This window comes from Gymnodraco acuticeps, unplaced genomic scaffold, assembly GCF_902827175.1.
Source record: "Gymnodraco acuticeps unplaced genomic scaffold, fGymAcu1.1, whole genome shotgun sequence".
Lineage (NCBI taxonomy): Eukaryota > Metazoa > Chordata > Actinopteri > Perciformes > Bathydraconidae > Gymnodraco > Gymnodraco acuticeps.
In genome coordinates, this window is record NW_022990856.1 from 563,795 (window position 1) to 587,464 (window position 23,670).

The window sequence follows — 23,670 nt, forward strand, 5'->3', positions numbered from 1 at the left end:
TAGGAAATAAAATAGGAACCTAATATTCAAACAAACCATGACACTGAAATATTCCAATTCATGTTTAAAGCCCAGCTCATGACATTTTAATTAATCCTGTAACATTTTTATAGTTTATTGCAGGCCATTTGATATATATTGTTAAAATAAGCTCTGTTTTAAAAGAGGGATATTTTAACCGTTTAATGGTTATATTACATATGTTGTCCATTTATATAATTATTTCAGTTCAATACAGTTAACATCGAACACTAATCTAAAGTTTGTTGGAACTGTTTTAGATGTTTATTGAACAATTTGAAAGACATACGTTCGTGGTGCTTGGGTTGTTTATTAAAACGTTTTCTTATTTATATCAGAGGGTAAATATTAGAAACACTGTTTAGTATAATACAATATGCATCAACGGCAAGAGGACCTGCAGCCAAGAGAAAGCCCATAGAGTTGAATCCACTTTGTGTAAACACACTTTAAGTGAAAAAGAAAACTATTCACTAACTTCTTAAAAGAATGTAGTAAACAATGTACTTGAAAAGGCCTACAAAGTTCCTCCTTGGAGACTAAGCTAAGCTTTAATTATGGTCAAAGAGGCAAGTGCCTCTCATGTTATCCAAGGCCTTCGCATGAAAGATGTTTAAAAAAAGAAAAAACCCATCCCGTAATTTTTTTAATCTACATTTAATATGATGAAAACAAGGCCCTGTACAATCCACCTTTGCAGTGAGTACAATAATTATTTTACAATTTGTACACATTAAAACATGGTGCTAGACTGGTTCCATCTGAGGAAAATGCAGTCGAGAATGAGAAAAAATAATTCTCTTTGAAAGCTGCACCACAAGGAACCTTCCATTCAAACAGAGGAGATAATATTTTTGCCCGAACATACAGCAGGCCTGAAGTGAAAAACGTTCCATGAGAGACCACACACCATTTATGGAGCTTTTATGTGTCGTATTCCCCTGGTTGATCCACTAGATAAAAGCATGCCGTGAAGCTACAGCTCTTGATCTCTAACCACTAGTACAGACCTGGCCAAAATATTGAAAATTGCATTAAATATTTCATTTATGTGAGGTGCACTCAATTCAAACCGGACATTAAAACAACCGCAAAAAAAACGACATATTTTCAACATAAATTAAGCACTCTTCATGTTTTCTCCAGTACTCAAAATGTCTTTGCTGTTGTAAACCAGGTCTGTACCAGGTAACACTTTGTCCTCTTCTTAAAAATTAAAATCCTCTGGGAGGAAGAAGGCCAAGAGTGTTGGTCGACCTGTACAGCCACCAATGTGCCACAAAAAACAAACGGAACACATTGACATCAACATTTAAAAACAGGGGGGAGTGAATTCAAATGTTTTCTTGGTCTCCATGAAGCCGCATGTTTGCTTTAACATGTTTACGCTCGTTCCTCCACAGCCCGTGCTTAATTGGCAAACAGGCTCGCCCGATTCTCTCCAAAGGCCACAAGGAACAAGATTTTGTACAAAACTAGATCCCTTCCTTTCAATTCTCTCAGTAGAAGAATTCTAATATTGCTAGAAAACTTCCCCATCTTTTGCATGATTTATTTCTTTTTACACATTTTTATGGAAGAAAAGTTAAGCTTCCCAGTGTTTCCCAGAATCAATGATGAAAGCACTTCCAAGTTCATTCAAACGCATAGCAGTCCACAAAAAACAAGGCTCTCAGTTTCTCTCAACTGGATGTAAGCTTTCATTGAATTCATGTGTTTTTATGCTACGTAAGTGTACACTTTGCGGTCCTCTGGTGTTCGTGCCAAATATTCCCTCTCAATGAGTCCTTCAATGCGCTTCTTGATGACTACAGGGCTAGGGAGGAACCGCGCTCGCAACTGCTGCGTGACCTGTGGAGACACCAAAAACACAACATCAGTACATCATACTAAAACATGTACTCACTAGAATGCTCACTAAAAACAAAATACAATGCAAATGGGAAATGTGCTAATGTGGGAGCAAATGCAAACATTTTAGCTGACTGACCTCTGCTACTAGAACGTTGTGCTGCATCTTCTTTCTGGACTTCATGATGCGAACAATAGCAGCTTCGATCTCATGCTTCCTGTCATCGTCCACTTTCTGCCGCGTCTCTTTCCTCTCCGGGTCTGACTCCCCTTGCTTAGCAGCCACTAGGTGGAGCACAAGAGGAAAAAAAGTAAGAACAAGAAGTGTGACTGAAAGTAAACATGTATTAAAAAATAAGTGCTTTAAATGATCTGAGTCAGGGTTTTTTCTACAGTGGATCTGGCATTTCATTGTCTGCTTTAGAACTTGAGGTAAGACAGTGTCAGTGTGTTACTATGTAAACTTAGAATGTTGAGAGTAACTTAGCAACAGTTGTCTCATTAGAAAAAAGTAATTTGTCTCTTTTTTTTTTTTACCACATCATGATTTTGTGTACCTGTCTGGATCTTGACACGGTGAAGTTTGGAGGTAAACTGGTCGTTGACTGTAAACACGTGGCCGTTCTCGATCTCCTTGGACTTGGGCTCCTTGGTGAGGACTCTCTGAGTGGGCTTCCCGCAGGCTAGAGACTGCAGCGCTCGCACAAGCTCCCTCTCTGGGATGTCCGTCTCCTGCTGGATCTCCTACAGGGTGGAAAGACCAAATTAGGGAGCATGATAAAACCCTAACGTCACAGGAAAAAAAAGCTGAAAATGGTGTATTAAATGTGACATTTCCAGCTGAAACTGTCCACCCTAAATCGACAGGTTGGTTGTCTTTCTCTGCGCAGCAAATCATTTTTTGTCAAACTATGGAAACCGTAACACAATGCTTCATTTGAGAGGGCAGTAACGTAATAAGTTGTGTACCTCAAAGACAGACTTGTCTCTGTTGTTGAAGAGCATGAGGATTGTCATCTGGAAGGTGGATACCTGCAGGATGTGCTTCCTGGTGTTGGAGCCTGTAACCTGGGCTCCGCCCACTCCAACCTCTGCGCCATCCTCCTTTTGGAAAAGTCGGGGAAAAAGATCAAAAACTTAGGTGACGATTCAGAATTGCACAATAAATTATGTTTTAGACAATTCAAATTCCTGAAAAATGTACATTTCCTTGTCGCTCAAGTAATGCAATCTTCGATCTACACCAGATAACATTTACCACTAAACAAAATGACTTCTACCTAAATCTACCAGTACCAATTACATGACATTTTCACATTCTCAGTAAAATTACATTTTTCTTGTTACTAAATTATTAACCGCATTTAGTTGCGCCCATTTCTCCTTGTGGTGTGTTATTTGCACCTGAGAAATAACAATGTTTTGTCTCTTGACAATTCTTGGCAAAGTAAGTTGCCTTGTTATTTTACATGTTTTATTCACATGACACTTGATTTGAACTTTTCTGTGTGTAAATCAATGCAACACGTAAAACGTTAAACTGTCAGGTTAACTGTTCTTCAGAACAATTGCAATATTTGAACTATTGAACATTCAAACGGGATACAAACCTTCTTGATGGCACCGTAGAAGGTGGCGTTTAGATCTGCAGAGCCCATGTGGTGCTGCAGTGTGAGTTGTCTGCCGCTGTGCTTACCAAGATAAAACCTACAAGCAGAGGGGGGGGGGGGGGGGGTCAATCAAGGTCAACATCTAAACATAGTTAACGTACCAAAATCAATCCAACTGAAGTGATAGGGTTTTCTGTACCAGGCCCCGTGATGGGCATCATGGTGGACCACAGTCCCGACCCAACACATAGAAACGGTTCCATCCCAACCCATGACTCATTTCTGTATATATTAGTCATGGTATATATGATATATAAATATATATAAATAAACAGATCCAATCAAATCAATTGTCTACCATGCATTTATGGTCGCTAGAGAGAACAGAAGCGTGAGGGAGCTGTGAGATAAAGAGATGCCAGCATGATTCGGCTGACCCAGCTACTTCCTGCCTACAGACTGTGGGAGAATGTTTTCTTGATCTAAAAAAGAAGAAAAACTCACATGTTGGGATTTACTCACGGCAGTAAGTTACCTTTCTCTTCTATAAACATTATTAAAACTAAGAACAGCTCCATGTTGTTCACTAATGATACATGTAAGTTCATTGTGTTTGGATGAAATGTATTTGTGTTGAGGTTAAAACCTTTGCGTGGAGGAAATGTAAGTAACCTGACCTGTTTAAAGTTAAATAAAGAAGAAGATCATGATAATAAAGCATAGCATCTTCCATAATATATATATATTTAAAATAAACAAGCTTATATCATTAAGAAACTAGAATAAACCAATATAGGTTGTTGGTGGTGAGATTCAAATTGTTACAAAATATAAAGTGGCTCAGTAAGATTCTTCCTTTTGGATCACACATGTCCAAATCACCTGTTCTGAAAACTTCATATCTACAATATAATACATTCAGAGTGTAACACCGTCTTACCTTCTGAAGACTTCAAATGCATGTCTCGGTGAAGGGGGGATGTTGCACTTGGGTGTTGCTGATTGTGTTGGCCAGTATCCCGTGGTCAGGACTCTTACAGTGAGGTCGACCCCTCCCAGTGACACCTGCAGGTAGAACAAACCCAGGACGCTCAAAAAGGTTTCAGTCTTTTCCGATGGAATGACACAGATTTGAATTGGTTCAATTATAAAAACATAAAAAATACATAACTTCATTATTAGAGAAAATATAATAATTTCAGGCTATTATCACATGTGCTTTTGACTCTGAAACAGATCAGTTACACACAAATAAATACTGTATTATCTAAAGTTCAATCATTTAATTTCTCACTTAACTCACACTAGCTCCTGCAAACTACAATGACACTCAGAAACGAGGATCATAAAGCCATGCGACAGCACAATCCTGAAATGAGCACCATGTATTCCCAGGATATGGATAGTTAAGTGCATAATTGGTGTTATGTAACTGAGGAACGCAGCAGTGTTCAGCCACTTAAGCAGCCGTGCACTGATTACAGATAGCAAATGGGCTCATTATTTTGACAGAGTGAGTTATGGCGTGCAGTGTCTCCTCACCCCGGTTGTCAGTAGATGTTGTCTGAACTCATCCATGGTGGTGTTGGAGATGCTCATATCCCGGAACATTCCCTCCAGCTTAGAAGTGAACTGACAGCCGCACTCGGTCTGAGCGATGAGGAAGAGAAGGAAGATTAGTTAATCAAAAGCTGTTTAAGGTAAATCAACACTCACATGGTGGCCATCAAATCTTTGTTAAAGAGGATACAGCCCATTTGCTGCATGCTTCCTCTCTAGAAACTTCTTTTGTAGTGTACATATACATGGAAAAAGATCATTTTAGTGTCAGGTGACTCCCAGGAAATGTAACTGAAAACAACGTATTGTATTAAATCATTGGAGCTGGATAACTGGTTCTCATCGTTGGTTGAAGTCTGTATGTTTTTTATCCAACAACATATATTTTACTCTACAGAACATGTTTATATCATACTCCCGCTCACCTTGAGCTTTGAGATCATGTTCTTCTCCGAGTCGTCAGAGACGCTCTTGTTGGTGAGCAGCCTGCGGGCGAGGTGCTGCTTGTAGTACCTCTCAAACACGTCCTTCTCCTGCATGAAGCGGAACAGCACCATGGCCTTGTCCAGTATGGACTCCACCTCCTGCTCTGTCAGCTGGACGGGACATAAAAACACATAGGGGGGTCATAAACAGAGTCAATATTTGGATAAACTCCATGGACTAAGTTGCTTTTGATACTCAGCAAGCTATATATTACAAATGATTAGGAAATGACTTACCTATATCAAATACATTTAATAAGCTACAGCATTGCTTGTTTGGCATTAAATCAAAACAGTATAATGTTATGATATTGTGATATTATGTATAACGATACTTGACAATATTGTATGGTTGACTAGTATTTTGATAAATATTCATCGGTATTGTGAAATAAATGACTAAGTAGGTAAATGGAAATAATACAACTGCTATAATATTCTGGTACATTTCGAAAACAACATCACTTTAAAACCAAGAAAAGAAACGCGATATTAGGATATCCATATTCTAAGATGATGCCAAGTCTCATATCAGGATAACGATATTATACAGATATATTGCCCAGCCCGAGCAGTGTGGTGGAACATCTTGAATATACAGGCCAATAACATCTGTGTTTACTCATGAAATAAGAGTATGTATCAGTTAAAGGGCTCACCCCTTTTACTCCTTTCTTCAGTTTGTCATCAATGAAGAGTGAGAGGTACTCAGGCGAGCGAGAGTTCAGGTTAAGGAAGTACTCAAAGTCGCCTGCGATGGTTTGTTTGAAGAGCCGGTCATTATTGAAGGACTCCACGAGGAAGCGGTCGAAGCGTGACTTCAGGTCCAGCAAACCCTGAAGGAAAGAAGAAGGGATGATTAGGGATAAAACAGCAGCAGATTGTATTAGCAGTCGCTTAACCCTTAGATCAGGAGTGCCCAACCAGTCGATCGCGATCGACCATTCCCAGTAGATCGCGAGATGTGTCTAAAAATAGAACAACAATATTCTGTTTTATCGTTAATGTCCTATAACATAATCTTCCTGTGCCCGAATAATGCACTTGAACGCATTTGTGATTGGCCGGCGTGACCCCATGTGTCGGGGCGTGGGTGGTGGGCAGTGCACTATTTCGCTGACGTTGTCCGTGTCAACAAGAGTGACAGTCCGCACACACACAAGACCGCAATTATGGCAGAAGCAAAAAAGCCCAAAATATATAATGTTCACTCCGAGTGGAAGGATGATTATTTTTGTATCTATTCCAATTCAAAGTCCATCTGTCTCTCATCTGCAATGCGAGCGTGGCTTTATCGAAGAAGGGTAATTTAGGAGCGGCATTTCAAAACAGTGCACAAACGCTACGAGACGGAATTCCCTCCTAATTCTGCCCTACGCTCCAAAAGGGGAGGGGCCTGAAAGGACAGCTAAATGCACAGCAGTCCATTTTCACCAGGCCCAACAACAAGAGCAAGGCTGCAACCAGAGCATCTTATCGTGTCAGTCACGTTCTTGAGAAACACATGAAGTCTTTCAAAGACGGCGAAGTTGTGAAAGAAGCATTCCTGGAGGCTGCGACGCGCTTTTGGGGGACAGTAAAAATAACAGAAGCATTTCAACAGGTTTTTGATATAATAAAAACTCAAGTTAGATACCGTTATTAATCAGCTGTAAGTTTTAGTTTGTTTGAACTTATTCATTATAATTATTGTACAAAATGGTATAAGAATGCAAACATTAAGATATGTTCTGTTTAAATTGATTATAGTCTATCATCAATTCAGGTTAAGAAACTATTTTTAAAAAAAAGGCATTTCTTTTTATAATCTACTAAAATGCAACAAAAAAAAGGGTTTGATTCTATTAATGTTATCTTTTTTATTGCACTTTATTTTTATATAATGGCAAAGAAAGGGTTCAGAGTATTTTCTTTTTGTCCTGCGTCATATGTGGCAGCACTGTTCAATGTTTCTTGAAAACATTACCCACTATAGTATGTGACGTGTGAATAAACTCCAACCCTGTATCAACAACACTGTTGTGTAACTTCAGTTAAATACTTGTATGTGTGTAGATTAGAAAGAGGTAAGATAAAGGATCTGCAGTATTTTATGAAGTATTAATCGTACAAAGGTCAGTTTTATACAAGTAGAAGTGTGTATTTACCTGGTAGTAGGCTGTCAGTAATGTCTACGCCTCTCTATTTGGACTGTTAGATCTCGGCAGACTGGCAACTTTAAAAGTAGCTCTTGGTTCAAAAAAGGTTGGGCACCCCTGCCTTAGATGCATAAGTGGGTATTTTTTGACCCGGTGAGGTGGTTTTCTTAGAGTATCTTTGTAATGACATTTTTTATCATTTCATATTCCAGCTATTCCTCAAAAAACATGTTTTGGATATCATGCCATTCAAATTTTAAATGTACATTTTAAGAAATTGTAGTTTTTGTATTACTACCCCAAGCTTCCATAAGTGGGGGTCAAAAATGACCCGCATGCATTTTCTTTTTCTTTTTCAAAATGTAAAACAAATGTCTAAAATTATAAATAGTGACAAATGAAATATAAAATATTTCTAATGTGAATCAAAATATAATACTAAATATTGACAAAAATGACATGTTATTCTAATACGGGTCCTTTTTGACCCACTTATGGAAGAGTGTAGGGTAAACACATCAATTATATCTCTAACAGTAGCTATGGCAGAGGATCCCCGGTATAACCAACACAGGGTCAGGCTGTGTCGGTGAGATGAGAGTAAAAACAGGAATGTATGAGTGGAACTAAAAAAAACATAGAGGCAGTTTCACGCAGGAGCTTCAAAAGCACTGAAAGATGAACGAAACCTTAAAATAAAAAATGCCTCCCTCTCTATAGCGGCCTGAATGACCTCACATGTTACTCAATAAAGTGCAATGACATGTGGTTGAGGGCAGAGACCATCATGGCTTGTGGCCACATCGGAAAAGGGGTCAAAGCATTTATCCTCTGCCGGGAGGGAAGTACATTTTGGTCGAGGCTTGGCACGGAACAGTGTGCTAAAGCTGGAAATGACTCCATGATGTCTAACTAGGTTAGATCTTTCTCATTCGTTTTCTCCTAATTAAAAATGTTAAAACATGTGCCTGCAGATTCACACGACTGAGCACTAACATCCCTGCAGTGTGGTGATGCCTCACCTGGATGTAGTCTACGGGGTTCTTTCCCTCTCCCTCCTCTGACACGAGAGCCTTTCCTTGCTCCCGCAGGTACGAGCTCATACACTCACACATGGTCTTCAGCCCATTGGGGACCCGGCTGAACAGCTTGTACATGCACGCCAAATCTGTGGTGGATATGCACAAATGAACACACAAGCACACATGTCAGAAATCCATTCCTACCAACTGGAAAAGAGCTGAGAAGGAGGTATATTCGTGCAGAGTGAATTAGAATACCTCTGAGAGTACTGACAAAATATTATCTAAAAAAGGCATCACTGAAGCTAGAGCACTTCACTTCCAGTTTCCTCTGAATTTGAACATTACAATTACATTTATCATATCTTATCAAATCTGACATGAGCAAAGAGACATTGCAACTTCATTACTGATCTAGTGAATTATATCTATATCTCTTACACCAACATCTTATCAAAGAGCATTGCGTTTCCGTTTTTTGAGTGACACATAAAACAACTGCGTAATTAACTACATTTGAATTTAAATAAATGACTAACACCAATGATTAACACATGAAGCTTGAGCACACCAGGGCAGCAGCTCTCTTACCGTCGGTCTTGCCATTTTTGAGCATGTGCACCAGGCCAGAGTTCTCCATCTCTACGATTGTCTTCATGTGTTTGGAGATGAGCTCCCGCTCCACCACCTTGACAATGGGCTCTTCCGTGGATTTATCCAGGCAGTGCATCACCCGCTCAATCTCCTCATTGATTCTGGCTTCCACCTTCTTAATGTACACACTGGCACTGTTTTCTGCCAGGAACTTTTGGCTCTCCATCTAAAACAAAAACAACAAACACATTTCTCTCAAACTTTTTTGCACTGCTTCACAATTGTAGCTATTTGTCATTCAGTAAACACTGGAAGGCTGTTTTGAGAATCATCTGTATGTTCACTGTTTGGATAATTGGCATCATCCAAATAAAAAGATAAACAATGAACAGTCAGGGGAATGGCGTTGGCCCACAAACCTGGAAGAATTCTGCAGACATTTCTAAAAACGGTGCCTCAAAGTCTTCTTCATAAACAGATCTCCCCTCGAGGCCGAGGATCATTAACATTTGGCAGGCGTTTCTAATGGCCCCCCTGGTGAAGAGGAGACACAGAGAGAGTGTTGAAGGCACAATCAGAATCGAAAAGGGAGAAGAAAAACAAACACACATTCTGAAAGCTCATTTCACACTAATTATGGCTGTCAACGCACTTTTGATCATCCGTTTCATTAAAACACACACAGACAAACCCACAGCAGCACATCAGGCTCAGAACATGTCTTATAAAGCTAGGGGCTTTTCCTATGGATATCACAGTATCCTACAGCTGTTTCCTTGTATACCCTTTGATGAATCAACAACTTCTCTAATTAAATAAGAAGGATGTGGGTTACATCTTCATCCCACTTTATAAACAACTGAAATTAAATAAGTTGTCAAGCAATCAATCCAGTGTGTGTTTGGCTACCTGTCCACCACCTCCCCTTTCCTCTCGCGTGCGATCATGTCCAGCAGCGTCTGTCGGAGGTGGTCTCTGATGCAGCCATACCGGACCACCTGATCCCTAAAGATGATAAGACCCAGGTTGTAGACGTTCTCTACATTGTTCTGCTGTACGTACACCCGATCCTGAGAGACAAACACACGGAGAGGAAATGTAAAGGAAGACACCCAAAAGGCATTAAGGAAGCATTGAGATCTAATCCCTCAAACCAACACACTCAGGGCACGAGTACGCGCAGGAACAGATCACAAAAAGAAAGCGTTGATTGACAGCGGTTACATTACCTTCAAAACTATCCCCGACCGTGCACGTTATAGCTGCACACCTCTGAGAGTGCTCCGCGGTTATACGGGTTTACATTTCTGAATAGTAAGTGTCTATCAAATATGAATCTGCATGCCTTGATACTATCATTCGTTATAAAGCCTTCTGTATCGATTGGTGTCACGCTCAATAAAAAAACTATTTTCACATTCGTCCGGTAAATTGCAATCTTATCGATCACATTGACCAGCACGATTATTTTCTAAAGGAAATGCTGCTTTTAGGTGGTTCATTGTTTTGATCTTTTACCCCTTAAAGTGTGTTTAAGCTTAAAGGTTGTGATCAGCTGCTCATGTGCAGCATGTTTGTGTGGTTCAGTGAATTGCAGTCTTACTTTAGCTTTCATATTTCTCACTTAGGTATTGACAGAACAAATGGAATAATATCTAAAGCAGACCTGATGTTATTCATTCTTGAGTGACAGTTCATCTAGAACGACACACTATTTTTAATTACATACATGCTTCTGTGTTTATATAATTGCAAATATGACACACAGTCTATGTTGTTTCTGCACAATTTCCAATCCCACTACACATACTTGAGTCCTGCAGAGACCTGTAGCCTGAAGGGGAGGGGGGCGTCTTCAGACTACAGGTTAGTCATGTCTTAGTTACCGCCTGTCAATTTGTCATGGACACTGAATCCATTAGATCAATGTTACAGTTGTTGACACAATCACAAACATCCTTTGTTACTGTGGTAATCACAGTAGTTACAACCAATACTTTATATTATATTTTAAATAAACACATAGTGTTACATGAATGTTGTTACTTCTTCAAATGTGCATGTTTACCTGAAGCTGCACCACTGTGACATTCTCTCTTAAGCGAGAGCACACGTGAATGAAAAGCACCTCAAGTGTCACTGAAGCTTTTCCAAAAATAATGACCAATTACACGGTTATATTATTTCTATGATATGTTGTTCTCCTCAGTGATGTGTGCTGTTATTAAGCTGTGTCCGTGTCAGATACTCACCATATACATCAGGATGTCTCTGATCATCACCATCGCTGTTTGATGGTCATTCCAGGCCTGATTTAAGGTTTGAAGGAAGTTATTGTTTAGGGCGTTGAGGACATCTTCTCGTACCTTCAGGGAGACAAACACACATGCATGAGGCGGGCATTCCACAACAAGTTCTGTACTGTTAGAGACAAACACAACGCCTCACAGGAAACTCCAAAGCTTGTTTGAGAGTGGGAAGCTGACACATTTCTAAGTGTGATTCCTTGATAATGCAGCCTTGTAGTGTGACTCCTCTTAGACACTTCATTATACATTATTTCTACTAGTAAGGAAAAGCAGCTTGATGATAATCACACTACAGTGTGACTCAGCATTGTACACGTCTCTGTAGAGTACGTTTCTTAAGGGCACACCGCACTCCTCCATTTCTTCTTCTAGACCGAGATGATGAAGTATCCCCTCTGCTCTCACAAACACACAAGATCAAACCTCACGCGCTAACAAACGTTTGCTCATAATGGATTATCCACAGCAAGATCAAACGTTGAGGCGTGAGATCGAAGTAAATGCATAAATCTGAATATGCCTTTGAATTAAAGTCTTATTAGGTGTTACTTATAATGAAAAGGTTACTATTGATTTTTGGTTCTGTAAGGATAAAGGTTTCAATTATTGCCAATTTCTAATGACGCTGGTCAAAATACAAATACATATTTTGTTTAAAGAATGCTATATGTATGCACACATCAGCCCAGAGTCTTCACAGCTGTTATAATTCACAACACTTAGAGACATATTTCTATTATCATCTCTGTACATTGCACATGGGCAAAGTGCTGTAACAGTCCATCCACAGGCTTCTAGAATAACATATTATCAAGAGAAAACTGTGCATACGGTTGTTGCCATGTTTTGATGTCACAGAGGGAACAGAGTGAGAGATAAATTACCCATATTATGCTAGAACCAACGGGACTTGACAATTTGAAGAGTTTGGCCGTTGATGAGCCGCAGGTAGACTGATTTTTAAGTTCCTCTTTAGATGAATTATTGTATGAATTATATGAGTCACCTCTTTGGCTTCAAAATACACCTGCTGTTCTGACCGCATGCTCATTGTTCAGCAACAAATTGAACCGAGAGTTTAAAATCCAGTGTCCTAGTGCCAGTGTTTAAAGAAATATTTTTTCTCCAAATACTTATGTCAATTTCTCTTCATTCCAGCAACCATACCACCTTAATAATGTTTTTCAAACCCAGAAGTAGAGTTACTGTTGCATAGAAATAAATCATTTTACAATTTCCAACAAGTTGCTTCTTGAAAGTGACATCTGGATAATTATTAGAAAATAAAAAAACACTCAGGTGTCGGCTCTCTTCTTTGAACTGCTGTTTGTTGACATTTTCTGACTGCTAATTTACTAAGGCTGCCAAGTTGAGAATGTCTATTTAATTGGGCTCTAAAACCATCTGGGAGCTATTTAACAGCTGAGTGTTGAAATATTGCTCGCTGTTATCTGCGCGCTGAAAGCTGCACAGAAGCCAAAGTTAAAATGGTCATATTTATATGTAACAAAAACAAGTTACAGCTTGGGGAAACTTGTCTCCCACTTCTCAGCAGAAAATTGAAATATCATAGTTTCAACAGGATCAACATTGCATTGCCGTCTCTCGTGCGTAGCTGCCACCGTGGAGGAGGTGGAGAAAACTGGACTTTTCATGTCAACACGAACAGGAATGATTTATTTTTTCCTGCACTGACAGCACAGCAGAGGGGGGCAGAGGCCGCTAAAAACACAGCGACCATTGTGCCTAAACAGGCAAATATGAACAATGCCATCGTTTTAAATGAGACAATTACAATCAGAATATGAAAAAAAAAATGAACAAAAACAACTCAATTGACCTGCTGTAGCCTGAACGCTGATTTCTGCATCTTCGTGCACCCTTCGTACAGATGTCGCAGAACATTTTGCCATCTCCCCTCCTCAGCCACTTAAACTCTTGCTCCCACTGAACCCAGTACACCCGCTTGAACTCCTTGCCACTTGCTTGCCCCTCTGCCGCTGCAGCTGAACGTTGACATTTTGTGATTGCTAAAGCCGGTCAAACAACGAGGTAATCAACGAGGTCAAAAACAAGACAATAGCTACTTAATATACACACACTCGCCACCAACTGGACAGGGGTGTGAATGACTACATAATAGTTACAGACTACAGTAGAGTACAGTAGACCTCAGTCGACCTGGCCACTAAGGATGTCATATAATGTTGGCGCTGTTCCGAGTTGTGTTATAATCTGTCAAGATGACGGACTGCTTTCATATTTTTCCGTCATTGTTAGAAAAAATCCGTCATTGACGGAAAATATTCGGTTAACGCGACCTCTGGTTATGACTTCACCTTAATGTAAATAGTCGGACTCTCACTATATAATTGGTAGGTGTATATATGAAATACACCCAATAATTATACATATCTGTATCAGGGTTTCCGCTAGGATTTTTTCTCGCCGGTCAAATGTTCGGGCAGAATTTATTTTACCGGACAAATTTGAAAACTTACCGGTTATATTTCAATAATAATAGTAAGAGTTGTGTAGCAGAGTTTCCGTTAGCAGGTCATTACCGGACTATGAGCAGATATGCTTCAGTTTAAAACTCAGTTCACGGGGCTCATTTTTATATTGCTTCAGTCTATAATCGTAACAGATCGAAAAATTCAGATCCATTTTTCAATAAATGATTCCACAAACAACAAACAACATAATTATTACATTCAAACAAACTACTTGTAGTAGATAACGTACATTATTCAAAAGTTTACATTAACTTTGAATAATAACACGGGAGAAACGGATGCTCTCTTTTCCCCTCTCCCTCCCTCTCTCTCTGACAGCCCGTCAGTTTCTCATGCAGCTAAACAGTGGGCGGGGCTTCAGGTGATTATGCAGAGCTGCGTGTCTCGGTCTGACTCAGCAGCTGATCTGATCTCTCTCGCGTGTCCGGTTATACTTCACTCGCGTGTATGTCCATATCGATCAGATCCAGCTCTCCTGATCGTTCTTTATATAGAGCACCGATCAAACTATTAAGAGTGAATATCGGCCGATAATGACCGGTGGCCGATCTATCGGGGCCTTCCTAATTATTACCAGACATTTTGACCGGCAGGTTTTGAATTTACCGGTTTTTAATAAATTGTACCAGCTAAAAACCGGTCATTACCGGCTAACGGAAACCCTGATCTGTATATATATAAAAAAACTTTCATTTGAACTTATACTGTCACTTTTATTTACAAATTATTCTCAAAATGTTGTAGCATTTCTTTATTTCAATTATTATTGTGTGAATTTGTATCTGTCCTATCTGGTGTTTCAACTATGTTGCTGTGTTGCCAAGACACCAGAATTTCCCTACGGGGATTAATAAAGGTTTATCTTAAATGTTGTCGTTTTTAAAATATAAAACAGCCATTGAAAGACATGTTGCACTTGTGAAACACAAAGCAAAACCTGTTTTATGAAAGACTTCCAGACCGACGAAAAGCCACGTGAAGCTGAAAATCTAGAACTAAATTGACCCTACAAACAAATCTGGGCACTAATTTGCATGTCACGGAAATGGGGAATGTGTCTTAAGGAGGTCCGAGTGATCCTTCAAGAGTTTTACAAGACAAAAGTAAAAACCACATGAAATTGCATTCACTTCATTTTACTCTCAAAAGGCCGCTCATGAAGAGAGAGCTCAAGTTTCCTGGTATAACCTTTGTTTTGCAAAAGGGCCACACAGCCTAAGCCTTATGAATCTAAATATGAAGCTTATGAAAGATTCAGTTTAGCACCAAGAAGGCTACTGAAAGAGAACATCCATCTTAAATCCGGCTTCCAAATTCAATTAAAACTAACATATATGTTAAGTTACCTGTTATTAAAGTAGCTATCCACATGAATACATTTCCTTGGTACCTCAAACTGTTCTACTATTATTTTACAATTTTCTAATCCAGATCTAGTTTTAGATTTTCATACGAGTATCATTAAGACAAGTATATAATGATAATCTAATACACACGAGTGGAATAGTCATATCACTTAAATACCAACACATAATTCAAATTTAATCATTTTGCGATTAATGTGTAATTACTGGACTTTAAGAATCTCGCTAATTAACAATAGATTCCACCTCTTAATATTATAATTTCCTTTGAAAAGTAAAGAAGAACATTTTCTTGCTGAAGTTCTTCTGATTTGAAGTTCTTCCCGACCGACACGAGCTGCTTAAGATCAAGGAAAATGTGGGCTTTTTTGCGAAGTTTGGCCAGGGTGGACACACCCCCCCTCCCCCCCTTCTATCGGACTGTACCTGCACACCTAACTGCGGGCCGGGCCCTCGTTACCCCGAAGACGCAGACGCACACGCAGTGGCCGGCTGGTTAGGGTGGAAAGAGTGGCTAGCGTGGTCTCCTGAGCTGGCCCAGCACCCCTTTTCCCTGGAATATGGACTTGTTTTCGCCGCTTGGCCTCCCGAACACCCCCTTGCCATGGTCGCACCTGGCTAGTACCTGTCGCTGACCCGACTCAAGATCTGCATATCCTGCGCCCCCAGTGGTCTCGCCTCTCCCCCCCTGATGGAGTGAACCACCGCGACCTTCGGTCGCTGGGTCGTGAAACTCACGCGACTGTTGCCCTGGTTCCAACTAAAGGCTCGCTGTGATTAAATGCGAGATCGATCGCAAACAAAACTTTCATCATCCAGGAACTTCTTCACGTCACATGCTGTGGATGTGCTTTTTTATAACGGGAAAACCTGGATGTCTGAGGGGGAGTCTGCTGGCTTTTTACAGAGCTATTGCCTCCGGACTGCAGTTTCATTAATTCTCCACGGGACCACGGGTCGTGGAGGAGGTATAGCGACCTGTCTTTAGGAGCAGTTTATACTGCAAACCCACGCCGTCTATCTCATTCTCCTCCTTTGAACTGAGTCTGTTTGAGCTGGGACGCATTAATCCTGTACTGTGTGCGGTGATCTACCGACCGCCCAAGTACAACAAATACTTTATAAAGGAGTTCTCTGAACTATTGGCCGGTATCGTGACAAACTATGACAGCGTTTTAATTGTCGGGGATTTTAATGTGCATGTTTGTTGTATCTCTAAACCACTAGCTAAAGACTTTCTTGATGTTTTATATGCTTTTGACTTCATACAACATGTCTCTGGCCCCACGCAAGAGCATGGGCACACATTAGACCTAGCCTTATCCCATGGTCTGCCCATTTCAAATGTCAATGTGTGTGAGGCAGCTTTATCGGATCACCTGCCTGTGCTATTTGATTTTATTCTGCCCTGTCATACTCTTAAATCATGCGCTCCTGTCCGTCACGGTCGTATGATGAAACCTTCCACTGCTGCTAGTTTCTCCCCTGCCTTTGTTAAATTAACACAGTCTGATAATATGTCCGCTGACTCCATGGACACTGAGCTATTAACCTCAGCCTTTCTCTCTTCCTGCACTGGAGCTCTTGACATTGTTGCTCCCCTGAAACTCATGCGCCCCAAAGTTAAATCTGAACCCTGGCTCAATGACGTCACTCGTGCTGCCAGGCTGAACGCAGGTGGAAGAAGGACAAGCTTCATGTAACTCGTGACATTTTGAAAGAGAGTTGGAGAAAGTATCAGAGCACTGTAAAAGCTGAAAAGATGAGTTACTTTTCTGATATTATTTCTAGTAATTTAAACAAACCTTGTGTTCTTTTTAAAATCATTGATGCTATGTTAAACTCTCCTTTATCCACTTGTATTGATGCTTCAACTGAGATGTGTGAAAAATTCCTCTGCTATTTTATAGACAAGATCTCCATTATTAGAGCCAGTATCTCACCGCCCTCTTTTGACCCCTCCATTGACTTCACATGCACTGCTGTCTTCCAGCAGTTTGGACCTGTGTCGTTGTCATCTCTCAGTGACATTGTTGCTAAATTAAAACCCTCATCTTGTCCCACAGACCCAGTCCCTCCTCGACTTTTTAAAGAGGTATGGGACACTATTGGACCTAATGTCCATAACATTATAAATAGCAGCCTAGAGTCCGGTTCTGTGCCAGTTTATTTCAAACAAGCGGTTGTGGCACCCCATATAAAGAAAACTAATCTGGACACTTCTGTCTTCTCAAATTACAGACCCATCTCGAAGCTTCCTTTTATTTCAAAAATATTGGAGAAAACCGTACTCTTACAGCTGCAGTCTTTTATACATGCACACAATATTTTTCAATCCGGTTTTAGAGCACTTCACAGTACTGAGTCTGCCCTTCTAAGAGTATTCAATGACCTCCTGGTCACTACAGACTCTGGTGACTCTGCCATCCTTATGCTCTTAGACCTCACAGCTGCCTTTGATACGATTGACCACTCCATCCTTAGCTCTCGTCTAGAGCACTGTGTGGGTATCAGGGGCGCTGCCTTAGAGTGGTTCAGGTCCTATCTGTCCCAGAGATCTTTCTCTGTTAAGGCCCTGACACACCAAGCCGATATCGGCTGTTCTCGTAAGTCGGGAGACGAAGCGTGTCCTGTCGCCCAAACTCAATTTGGTGTGTCCCGAACCGTCGACCGTGACACGCCTTATTTGGACTGCCTGACCCGATCCATGGCCGATTCAACATGTTGAATCGGCCATGGATCGGGTCTGGCAGTCGGACCAAACAATCACTCTGATTGGCTGTTCAGCTAGCGAATCAGTGCATGAGAAGCGATACGGAAGTGAGGGACGTAAACAAACGATTTAAGAAGAAGGCACACACAGACTGCTATTCATATTTAAATATAGCAACATCTTTAGCTTGCATACCTGTTGCCAAAAATCGCAGCGTAACCATCAGACGTGTCCCCACGGAGATGCAATCCCTGGTAGTTGGTGTTTTCCCTCTGGGTGATTGGAGTGATGAGTTCCTCCAACATGTGGAACTGCACAGGAAAAAGCCGAGCGAAATTTCTGAAATCTGGCACTTCATTGAATTCCAGCTCTCGACACAGGTTCGGGAAAGCATCGTGAGCTTCTCGCTGTAGTATCCATGACTTCACCCATTTAGTGCGGTTTCTCCTAATTCTTCGCTTCCGCTTCTTGAGAGACTGTTGCTTGAGAATGTCTTCCACAAGTAACACTGCAATGGCTGATAGCTCCAGTGCCGCACGAAACATGTTTTAGATGGACGAGAGGGGAAAATGGAACGCACAAGCTATTGTTGTTGTTTATATCACGGTCTGTTCTTCGTCTCTGTCTTCCGGTTGTTGCCTCTTTTGAATGACGAATACACACTACCGCTGCCTGCTGGTAAGGAGAGTTATTGCCACTCACGCACTGAAGTCTTTGCGGTGTGTTCCCGTGCGACACATGGCCAAGACGCAGGAGAACACGGCCAGGCAACAGCCGACGTCAGCGTCGGCGAGTCCTCTGGTGACTGCTTGGTGTGTCAGGGCCTTTAGGCTTGGGGACTTCACATCCTCTTCTGCCCCCTTATCCTGTAGAGTTCCCCAAGGTTCTATTTTGGGGCCTATTTTATTTTCCTTATACCTTCTCCCCCTTGGACTGATTTTTTGAAAATATGGCGTCTCCTACCACCTTTATGCGGACGACTCCCAATTATATCTACCCCTAAGAAAAAACACTAGCTCTCTGATGCCCCTGGTTGACTGTCTTAATGACATAAAGGCCTGGATGGCACTAAACTTTTTAAATATAAATGAGCAAAACGGAGGTAATTGTGTTTGGACCAAATGGTGATGTCCCTTCCATTGACCTGGGTTCCCTGCAACAGTTTGCAAAACCCATGGTCACAAATCTGGGTGTCAAAATCGACAGTGCTTTTAAATTAGATAAACAGATAAACTCTGTGGTTAAATCCAGTTTTTATCACTTGAGGCTCCTGTCCAAAATTAAACCGGTTTTATCCTTTTTAAACTTTAAGCGTGTAATTCATGCCTTTGTTTCAACTTGTTTAGATTATTGTAATGCACTTTATGCCGGCCTAAATAAGACTTCGCTGGCCCGCCTGCAGCTTGTACAAAACGCTGCGGCGCGGCTGCTTACAGGAACCCGCAAGTTTGACCACATCACACCAGTTCTGGCTTCCCTCCACTGGCTTCCTGTCCATTTTAAGATTTTATTGTTTGTTTTTAAATCTCTTAATGGGCTGGCCCCAGAGTACATCTCCGACCTCTTACAGGTGTACACCCCCTCAAGGGCTTTGAGGTCGGCTGATCAGCTGCTGCTGATAGTCCCAAAAACAAACAAAAAGACCAGGGGAGACCGAGCGTTCTCATAGGTAGCCCCCAGGCTCTGGAACGACCTGCCCCCTCATGTAAAATTGTCGCCCACCCTTGAAGCTTTTAAGTCCCGCCTAAAGACCCACCTCTTTTCCCTTGCTTACCAGTCAGTCTGAGCTATGTCATATATGTGTATGCCTTTACTGTCTGTCCATAGCCTTTATGTGCCTTGTATTTATTCTTATGTGTGCTTTTTATCTATTCGTGTAATATTATATTTTATTATAATGTTATGTTCATTGTGAAGCACTTTGGCAAACCCTCTGTTTTTAAACTGTGCTATATAAATAAAGTGGATTGGATTGGATTGGATTGATTTCAAGGTCCCCTATCATACTGTTTTTCATCAATATATTATCCATTATCCAAACACCAAACAGATTATCGCAGCATCCCATAATCCCCTCTGTTTCAAAAGTGCTGATTCTCTGTCTGTTACTTTAGATGAAAATAAGGAGCCCCTCCCCACGACCCTCTGAGAGATATTTGGTTAAAAAGAACACAATGGTGCTCTAGGAGGAGATTCAGGTGATAAGGTGGGGGGGTTACCTTGGTTGCTGATTGGCTAATGGTTACACAAGCCAAAACATCGTTATGACATCATAAAGTGGCCAAAATCTGATCAGCTCATTTTCAGACAGGTTTTTTATATAAATGGATCAGGACAAAAAGTGAGCAAATCTTTTTTCCTGAAACTTTCAGAATCTCTTTACAGGGGACACATGTTTATGTATAAAAATGGATTTTGCATAATAGGTGACCTTTAAGAGCATTAAAGGAATTCATAATGGGTTTACAACGGGAGGAATTATTTGTCCTTGTAATCCAAAAATATTAAATATAACCGTGCAATCTGTCTTATTCTTACTTTGTTGATAAGGTGTTCGGTGACGACCTCTCTCAGGCCAGTGTACAGCTTCTCTCCGTGTTTGTGTAGCACCATTGTGTAGGCGTTCCTATACAGTTCCTCAAAGCTCAGGCCGCTGTTATTTTTCCTCTGAATCTCCTGGATGGCATTCTTCAGAAGGTCCCAGATATTGTTGACGTACTTCTCATCCATCGTCATCTACAAAAGATAGACAATGGGTTGAATAAAATGACAATCACTTATGATTATTATTGTGACTAACAACACTTGGATCCTGAATAAAGCCTCTGTGTAGAACAGATTATAGCGAACAAGTGTACTAAGCCTGAAGGACAGGTCACTGAGGAGAGTAAAGCTAGCTTTCATCAAAACAGTCCCAACATGACAGCTCCAAGGACTGCCGTTAAAATGACAGCTCTCACCTTCAATTAATCAAAAGGAGATAATAGCTACTTTTACATACACTCACATAGCAAAAGGGGGGAATTATACCTCTATTTTGAAGTTAAGTCTTTAAAGTTGATACATTTTTTTCAAACTATCATTAAGTGACAAACCCCAAACCAGAGGAATCTATCAGATCAACATCCTTGACTAGGACGATCAGAGTAATAATATGAAGAATTGTTAAATGGATGCCTATATCTATACACTATGAGAAGGGTCGTTCATTTTATAGGTCAGTCAGTAAGTATTATAAATATAAGGAACCGTTATGTAAATCATATGAATTTGCATATTTGTGCGATGACTCAACCAGGAGTTGCATTTCTGTATTCCCCAGTACTTTTCAAAAGGGGATTTAAAACTAGTAGTTGCTGTTTAATTAGACATTTAGGAGGAGGTTATTTTTTAATTGCCAGTCAATATAAGAGTGTGTAAAAAAAACATGTGGTTCTGCACAGTACAACAGTTGTTTTCCATTATAATGACATGATAGCTTCACACTTTTTGGGGGCATCCCTATAGCTAGTTGGTCTTCCACAGCTAGCGAGGAGGGACAGTGTGTGTCCAGCAGACAAGTCCAAACACACACATATCAAGATGCTGCTCAACCAGTAGGTCAGTCAGGACCGGGCCCCATTCAACAGGCTCACATGGCTCCAAATATTACATAAATAACTATGTGGTCACTGTCACACAAACTGAAATAACCCAATCACTAATAGACGATAGATGATAACCATCATTTGGTTGATGTATGTCTCACACAGCCCACTCTCAGACAGACTTGATTTTCAATTTCAGCTAAATGAGGTCAGTTGATAAATGAGGTATGTCAGTGACTTGTAGACAAAGGAAGTGCCAGGTGGACGAGGAAAAATAATCCTTAAATCACAAATGTAACAGTTGAATAATAACAGTAACAAGGTTTACAACTAGCATTAATATATACATTAATGCAACCCCAGAACTAACGTTGGGTTAACTGATGCAGGTTGTTCTAGCATCCTGCTACAACTGTAGTACCGTTGCTGCTTGTTTCTTGTACACAGTTGGTAATCTAGCTGGCCCTTCACTGCACAAAAGACATTCAAATGTAAAGCTCGAACATAACGACGTCATGCATTTTATAGAGGAAGCCAAAACAATCAAAACAACAAGTGTCAAGAGTCAGGGCTAACGTTAGCATCGGCTATGTCGACAGAACCAATCTGCAAGCTAACGTTTGGGGAGTTAGGAGGCAGTTACACCTTAAAATACAATGAAAGTAATTGATTAAACTAAATATTAACACGGAGTAATCACCTAACTAAACAAACAAGAGTTGGGGAGAATTGACGATTTGTGGTCGGCACTTTGTTTACAGAAAGCAAGTCATAACTGCTGCTCAGCTGGTTAGCCTGTTAGCATTTAGCTGGCAGCCCAGACCACGGTGATCGAGTCAGCCACTGGCGGGCGGGCAGAGCACCTACTGCGGGGAACACTTACAGGAAAGGCCCGTATCCTCATTTTGGTGTCCTTCTTGGTGCCGCCTTTGCTGAGATTGGACATGGTTGCCTCGTCCGTGGGCTCTGTATTCACATGAAAGTATTCTCCAGGGAGGGACAGGGGTGACTACTGGTTTATGGAGAAGCCAACGAGCTTTCACTCGACCTCGTAGCTCCGCGTCCCGGGCACCGCAAGTTTATTGTTGACAGCCAAATGCCAAATCCGATAGTTGTTCACACAGCAATGGCGGACTACCTGCAGTTCTCATTGCGCAGAGCTCACGTACTCAAAGTCACGCGAGAAAGTAATCATTTGGGTTCTCAACTTTACTTGCACCTGTATTTGAAATATATTGTAACTGTAACAATAGAACATATTTTCTTTGATATAGTTCAGACATTTTGGGATGCTTTCGTTTCCAGTATTGGTTAACTACAATGAGCAAAACATTCCTGTCCTAACATAAAACAGAATTTGGAATGAGTAATTATGTTATTTTAGCTAAATATTTCATCCTCAATATTTCTCCAGTGTGTATTGGTTTTCTAAAATAAATACTGGAGGAAACTATACAAAAAACAAACGTTTATTTACGCCTTAATTCCTGATTGACCACTTGGGTGGGTAGGCCTACATACTTACATCAACACAAAGTAGCCCTAAGCTACTTTAAGTTGTACTAAAAGTTCTCTTGACGCAGGATAGGCCTTTTCAGAATATTCCATTACTTTATTAAGATACGCATTGATTGCATCATTTAAATGTTGCAGGTGGAACTCATGTTAAAGGTGGGGTAGGTAATTTTGGAGAAACCAGCTCGAGTGCGCTAGAATTTGAAAATACACAGGGCCCTTCTCACTTCTCTTATTTTTCATTTCCTCGCTCCTCGGTCTCGGTCTCACCGGAAGTTGATTTGTCTGCGCCATCTTGAGTAGCGTCCCAATGGCCTAGGATCGAGGAGCGAGGAGCGATAACCGAGGAACCATCAGACCATCCTCCGATTAAATCCTCAGACAC

At 40.8% G+C, this 23,670-nt stretch overlaps 1 protein-coding gene across 2 annotated transcripts; it reads right to left on the minus strand.

The window, feature by feature from the left end:
• Nucleotides 1-311: 311 nt before the first annotated feature.
• cul3b (cullin 3b) lies at nucleotides 312-22,938 on the minus strand. 2 transcript variants are annotated; one of them, XM_034233210.1, is made up of 16 exons: nucleotides 22,654-22,938; nucleotides 20,722-20,919; nucleotides 11,534-11,647; nucleotides 10,191-10,351; nucleotides 9,701-9,815; nucleotides 9,279-9,507; nucleotides 8,688-8,833; nucleotides 6,187-6,363; nucleotides 5,468-5,638; nucleotides 5,025-5,132; nucleotides 4,423-4,547; nucleotides 3,483-3,579; nucleotides 2,842-2,973; nucleotides 2,430-2,616; nucleotides 2,012-2,157; nucleotides 312-1,872 (listed from the first exon to the last, which is right to left on the minus strand). In XM_034233210.1, exons 1-16 carry the CDS (start codon nucleotides 22,714-22,716, stop codon nucleotides 1,741-1,743), a joined length of 2,301 nt encoding a protein of 766 aa, XP_034089101.1. In that variant the 5' UTR covers nucleotides 22,717-22,938; the 3' UTR covers nucleotides 312-1,740. The 2 variants fall into 2 exon arrangements, with proteins under 2 accessions (XP_034089101.1, XP_034089100.1); XM_034233209.1 differs by having other exon boundaries at nucleotides 2,842-2,976.
• Between the last annotated feature and the right edge of the window lie 732 nt (nucleotides 22,939-23,670).

What these genes read in the sequence shown, in the direction of transcription:
- cul3b (XM_034233209.1), bottom strand. Translation starts at nt 22,716, where the DNA reads ATGTCCAATCTCAGCAAAGGCGGCACCAAGAAGGACACCAAAATGAGG. An exon ending in ACATGATCTCAAAGCTCAAG is followed by an intron (nt 5,133 to 5,467) that starts GTGAGCGGGAGT and finishes CTCATCGCTCAG; the next exon opens with ACCGAGTGCGGCTGTCAGTT. An exon ending in CCGTGTCAAGATCCAGACAG is followed by an intron (nt 2,158 to 2,429) that starts GTACACAAAATC and finishes TGCTCCACCTAG; the next exon opens with TGGCTGCTAAGCAAGGGGAG.